Below are 6613 nucleotides of genomic sequence, written 5' to 3' on the forward strand. Positions count from 1 at the left end.
ACCCAAAGGTCATTGAGCGAAATTTCATTCCAACCCAAGATCAGATACTTTCTAGGTCCTTTGCAAGGCTAATGGAATCTTGGGGAACACCTGACTTGACATTATGTATGTCACTAAGGGATCCCACGACCTTAACAATTTGCTTCCTATCATGAATGAAGCTTCTTATCCATTTGAGAACCTTGCCTTGGATCCCAATCTCATGAAGTCTATTCAACAAAAGACCATGATCTACTTTATCAAAGGCCTCGGCAAAATCAAGATAGACAACATCTACTGACTCGTGTCTTTCCAGTCCCTCAACGACCTGCTCTAAATGCTCAATCAGTTGGGTAACCGTGCTAAAATGTGCTTGGAACCCGTGCTGGCTAAGGAATAGGGTCAGCTCTAAAACTACGAAACTGAGCTATCCTATTTCTCGCCTTTCTTTGCGTCCCTGCTACGTGGACGGAGCTACACCGTACATTAAAGCACGTCTTAGTCTCATGGACTGACGGCACATGTACGGGTGAAGTAAAAGACAATCTGCCTTCGAACATCCCTTCTTCCCATTGTACTTCTCAAGGCCCAACTTGAGAAGTTTTTGACACCATTTAGGGAGGTCAAACTGACAGCCTTTTCCTTCTTCAGGACAAGGCTGCTTTCGATAAACAGGACAGACTATTTTCTCTACAACTGTCTTTTCCTGCACTATTTCAAGAGGAGGTACTACTTCAACCTCTGCATTGTTCTAATCAGTCGACTTTTTAACTTCTGGGTGAGCCTGTTGTTCAAGCAGCACCCTGGTTTCATTGACCCAAGCAACTAAAGCCTCTATCACAAAGGGCTTATTGGCTACGGAAGAATCCTTCCCAGCTAAGACCAAGTCCAAACATTGTCTAACCTCTTTGCTGACTTTTCCAAAAATAGGTTCTATCATGAATGCAGGAGGAACTATCAATGAGCAGCAAAATCAAGAGACTAAGAAAAAGAGAGAAAAAAAAAACTAAAAGGCTGTGCAATCTTGTTCTGAGATACAGGACAACGAAGCAAAGTAGGAATGACCTACTTCACATTAAACTAAACATACAAATCGATGGAGATAGAAAAAAAAGAAGTAAGGGACAGAGAAAGCAAGGAATCAAGAGACTAAGAAAAAGAGAAAGCATAAAGAAACAAAAAGGTTGTGCAATCTTGTCCTGAGATGCAGGGCAACGAAGCAAAATAGCAATGAACTACTTCACATCAAACTAAACATAGAAATCTAAGATGGAGATAGCAAACATGAAGTAAGGGACAGAGAAAAGCAAGGAATCAAGAACATATGTAAACTAGGAAAACAACACAAAAACACAGAAATAAACTCAACAAACTGGTCTAACACAAAAAATGAAATCAATACACTAATGAACAATAAATTCTAACTGTAAAGGACCAATACAATCAAACTAAAGAACAGCACAACGATTTTGAACTACGTAGAGATACTACGAAACAAATCAGAGAGAAACTGCTAAAGCTAAACATAAACATAAATGAGCAATAAACTTATTAGGTTTTAAAGTAATTACGTCTTACCAAAGAGCCGTGAAAAACCAAACCTAATTGGGAAAAAATCCCCCTGAAAAATCCCCTTTCCAAATTCAAAGAAGGCCTGAATAACTTCCTCCAAACCATTCCTTTATACCTGGGTATCCTCAAATAGCAAATTCTAGCTCGATCTATTCAAAACATCTTTCTGTGTATATTAAATAAGTTACTATTATTATGATTATTATAAAGTCAAAAACTTTTGTTTTGAGGATTTTGGCAAGGGAAATACTATTGTTTTACAATCTTTCAACTCTTAAACCCAAGATAATGAAGTGTGGGACCTCGACTAAAGTAAAAGGAGGTGTAAATTATGACTTCATTTTGAATTGAATTTTCCAATTGAAAAATGAGAGGGATTTGCCTCTCACAATTGATCTTGCCTAGGGTAGGAGCATTTGTTCTTTTATTAGAGTAGATTAATGTTGATTCTCCTTCATTTGTCACGACTAGTGATATAACATTTTTGAGCTTTCACTTCACAAAGTAAATCAATATTAAGGTTGATATAATGGAAGAATTTGAATGTGTCTATTCAATGCTTGCAGACGTGAAGCTTTACTTTTAACATGTCTTTGGGTTGCTAAGGTTGGCCCCCTAACATTACCAAACAGCACAAGTTTTTTAAAACGTTCCCCCCAAAAACTCGTTTAAGTGTCATAGGCCTATTTGTGGCATTCCTCTTTCTTGATCGGCGGAGTGACGCTGTTAGTACATTGCCGTCCTACCTCTGGTTCTCTATATACCTTGACTAAAACTGTAATGTTTTAGGATGAGGAAGGCTGAAGCACTTTCACTTCGAAGTTTTTGATACATGGACTGAGATCTCGAGAGAGGCCTGAAATTTTGCCGTCACTCTTTTGCCACATTCTCCACTTGGGTATTTTAAAAAAATTCACGTAGACCAGCACTTTCACACAATCACCTGGAATTTGGAACGTAAATGGAGGAATGCTTTGCCCAAGTGAATGAATCTGTTTTCGATTACTCTAGAGTCGAATCAATAAAGGATAATCTTAGCCAACTCCATAATTGCAATGATTACAGTAACATATCATAGTAAACTAAAGGCCAAATGAAACTTGAAATGCAAATTAATCGAAAAAAGGCAATATCCTTACCGAAGAAAGAGAAGAGTCACTTTTGGCGAAGACCTTCATCGTTTTCCACAAAATATTAACTTACTCAATAGAACGGTTTTGAATTAATGTTGAGAAATAAAAAAAAGAAAACAGTTGAATCGTGAATCTTTTGAAAATTCTTTTTCCAGTGTACGTGGATGCGAGTGATTCTTGTAATGAGCTTGCCTTTCAATTTGGTTCATCATCATCTGTATCTCGTCAATGGTCCATTAAGGTAACCACTCGTCAGCATAAAAAGCTGCAACAATTTCAATTAAACCCTAAAACTGTGTCGAAAATCAAGGATTCTAGCCGCACAAGTAGGTTAGTGTTCAGAAAATTGATATTTTAAGTGGCATGAAGTTACAAAGTGCATTTTATTAAAAATCAGTTGCCCGGTTGCCATATTGATAACTAAAGTCGTCACAAAAATTGAGATCATTATTGTCTAATTCTCGCTAAATTTTAATTCTGGCACTGTTGATACTTCGGCAATGGACCATCTTTGAGTTTTACTGTAATATGCATTAACTTGCCTCATGTCTCCTATTATGCAATCCATTCTTTTGGGACAACTTAACAAACATGCGTCTCTTGATTTATGGTGTTCAGCTTTAAAAAGAAACGAAATAAGTTGAAATTCATGAAGGCATTGTGAAGTGAAAAACTTTAAGTGAACACTAATCATAAAATGTGAATCCTTTTCTTTTTCCTCCTAACAACTATGGGCGTATGTTAGAAACGGTTGTCCGATGTCCAATATGCACTTTTTGTGATCAACATCATGGGTGTCGAAAAGCTGGATGTTGGACATCCGATGCCTGGCTTGACTAAAGAGTAAAAAACCTGTTCGGAATCAAGGCCCAGTAGATCATCCATTGCAATGTTTAGTTGATGGTTGTCCATACATGTATTTGTAATGTAATGTAATTGTACGAGGGGAGTACCAAACAAACCGGGTTTAACGTATTTTCTCAAAAACTACAGGTGATATCGAAAAACTTTATTAATATTACTTTTCGACGTAATCGCCCTGGACAGCAATACACTTTTTCATCCTTTTCATCCACCTGTCAAAGACGTGTTGTATCCCCCATTGCAGAGTTGTCAAAGTACCCTCTCCACAGCGTCCTTAAGCCCAAGTTCAGTGACATAGCTGTCTCCAGAGAGCTTGGCCTTGAGTTGTGGGAACAGCCAGAAGTCACAGGGTGCAAGGTCAGGGCTGTAAGGGGCATGGGGCAATACATTGACCTTTCTCTTGGCAAAGAACTCCATGGCGGCCTTGGAGGTGTGAGATCTGGCATTGTCCTGGTGAAGGATCCACCCAGCCTCCAACTTTTCTGGCTTTTTCTTCCTAAAATGGTCCAAAAACTTGGAGATGACTTCAATGTAGTAGGCCGAGTTGATGGTTTGGTCTTTGGGCAGCCCGTGGTGGTATATCATACCCTTGATGTCAAAGAAGGCAATCAGCATCAACTTTTTGGTCAAATGTTGGACCTTGGCCCTTCTAGGTGGTGGAACCCCCTTTTTCCAGCCACTGTTTTGACTGGACCTTCATCTCTGGGATGAAAAAGGACACCCGTGATTCATCCATAGTGACAACTAACCAAAAAAGGCCTCTCCTTATTATAAATGACGACGTTGAAGATCCTCCGCCATCACAATTTGCTTTGCTTTATGCTCAGAATTGAGGAGGCGGGGCACCCAACGTGCGGCCTTTTTGAGAGGCAGAGGTCATCATGAATGGTCTTTTCAATGGTTCCACGACTTAGGCCAAACTCTGATACGAGATCTTGGATTAATTTTCGACGATTGTCCTTTGTCAAATTTTCAACCAGAGTGATGTTATTGCCTAACTGAATCCGTTTGGGCGTGCCTTTTCCGGCCCTAGATTCGGCGTCCTCCCTGCCCTCCTTGAACTACTTAAACAAATCGAATACTCTAGTTCTAGAAAGAGCCTTGTCCCCGTAGGCCCCCTTCAGAAGGTTGTAGGCCTCTGTTGCAGTTTTGCCAGCCTTGGCGTAGGTTTTTATGGCGCCGTACTGCTCGGTCATGGCTATTTTCTAAAAAATCCGGAGAGGTCAAACGGACAACTTGTCTCATCAAGCAAATTCACGCTCAATCAAATAATCTATCAAAACAAACAGTTTACCATCGGAATTGCAAGAGTTAGATCTTTCATGTGAATCCAGTTTTATGGCGGGAAATTTGAAAATAAGGATTTTATAAGGGTTGTCCCGATTTTTTTGGTACGCCCCTCGTATTTGAATACCTCTCAACTTTCACTTGCTTGTGAAGCAGGGGGTTCTAGAACAATTTGAGAAGAACTCAAACCAAGACAGAGCTCGACCCCTCAAATGATTAAAGATTGCCCCTGGGTCGAGCTGTGATTTGTGTTGGGTTGTTTGTTTAAGTTTCCGAGATAACCTTAAAAACGGGTCACTAATAACAATTTTCCATTCATTTCAAATAGATCACTCAATACGGTTGTGATTATGACAATCTGGCACCAAAGGGCTGCACCCAATATCATTTTGGCAACAGTGAAGGAGTACTGAAGACCTACAACTATGACGGCGGTGTCCATTTGGCCAATCAATTGCAAAATATCGGTATAAGGTTGGTGCGTTCTGCTTTTTCAATTCATGAAATTCCTGAAAGATTTACCCAAACACATCAAGCCAATTCTCAGCTATTATGTCGTTCATGATCTTGATGGAACGCCTTGTCAGTGATTTGTGTTGCGGAAGTGGTCATGCGGCTGTTTAAGGTGAGACACTTTAGCTGATATGTTCGTGCCATTTGACAAGGGTAATATCTTCTCGTGCCACTTGGAAATTAGATTGGCAGTTCAAACATTATTAAGAACTGTACAGCAATTGCGAACTAATCCTGAACTAGGCCATGATTAACCATAATTTTCTTACTTCTCTGCTCAAAAATGGTCTAAAGAAATGATCTCGGTTTGCGTTTGATGCCAGGAAACTTCCCCGACAGAGCTTATTCCAGTTGCGAATACAGCTTGTTAGAGAAGCTTATTCGACGGCTGGATCTACTTTTTGTAATGCTTCACCATTTTACTCATCCCAAAATATTGGCACGAAAATATGAATACCATGAAGCAAATAAGGTAAAGCAACAAAGCAAAGAAGCTAGCAAGCGGAGAAGCGCACGAACATATTCGCTAATATTATGTTTCAGGCATGTAACAGTGAAGGTTTGAGAAAGAATCACGAAGTAAAAAAGTCGAATTGTCAGTTGTATTTTTTGAAGCCAGAAAAATCGAAGCTTAATATGTTTTGGCATTTCCCTCAAAATCTGATCAGGCTCTTTAACCCCAGGTTTTATTGGTACCGTTCGTGCCAATTCCCGACTGATAACTCATTCCTTCTTTTTTCAAGACAAGAACGTGGAAATTGTGAAATATGTTACGCTCCAATACTGGAATCCGACTTTCAAGTTTCTGGTACATCAAGTGAATCAGGATTCACTGGGGTAAGTATCAGACATTGATTTTGATTCGTCCACTGGCCAATAGCATCGAAATAATCGAGGATATGTTCAGTCTCGTCTTTCGTTGAGAGCAGACGCACAAATTGTTGTTCCTGCTCTTGATAGAATGGAAGGTCTGAGCGTGTGTTGTGTTGCCTAAGTGGTCGTGTGCTGTTTGCTTAATAGCTTTCTCCTCTTCTTATCGGGAGTCGGAGAAGGTGTGAACCACAGACCATATAATGACTGTGGTGTGAACACAGACCATATGTTTTTTTGGTTTGGTTTGGTTTGGTTTTTCACGGGCAAACCGCAACAGGGAATGTAATCCCCAGTACTATCAAAATGAAAGGTTGTATTTCGTCTATTTATTACCTTTCAATTTTTATATGATATTTGGTCTACCAACGAATTTGAGTTGGCAGACCGAGCTA

At 39.7% G+C, this 6613-nt stretch overlaps 1 protein-coding gene across 1 annotated transcript in view; it reads left to right on the top strand.

Annotated features, from left to right (window-relative positions):
• LOC131879613 (uncharacterized) overlaps positions 1-6613 on the top strand; it is a 63107-nt gene that overhangs the window by 44245 nt on the left and 12249 nt on the right. The window contains exons 5-7 of the mRNA XM_059225973.1: positions 2840-2925; positions 5164-5309; positions 6092-6185. Of these exons, the coding sequence (XP_059081956.1) occupies positions 2840-2925; positions 5164-5309; positions 6092-6185 (326 nt within the window). The remainder of the gene's footprint in view (positions 1-2839; positions 2926-5163; positions 5310-6091; positions 6186-6613) is intronic.

This window comes from Tigriopus californicus, chromosome 4, assembly GCF_007210705.1.
Source record: "Tigriopus californicus strain San Diego chromosome 4, Tcal_SD_v2.1, whole genome shotgun sequence".
Lineage (NCBI taxonomy): Eukaryota > Metazoa > Arthropoda > Copepoda > Harpacticoida > Harpacticidae > Tigriopus > Tigriopus californicus.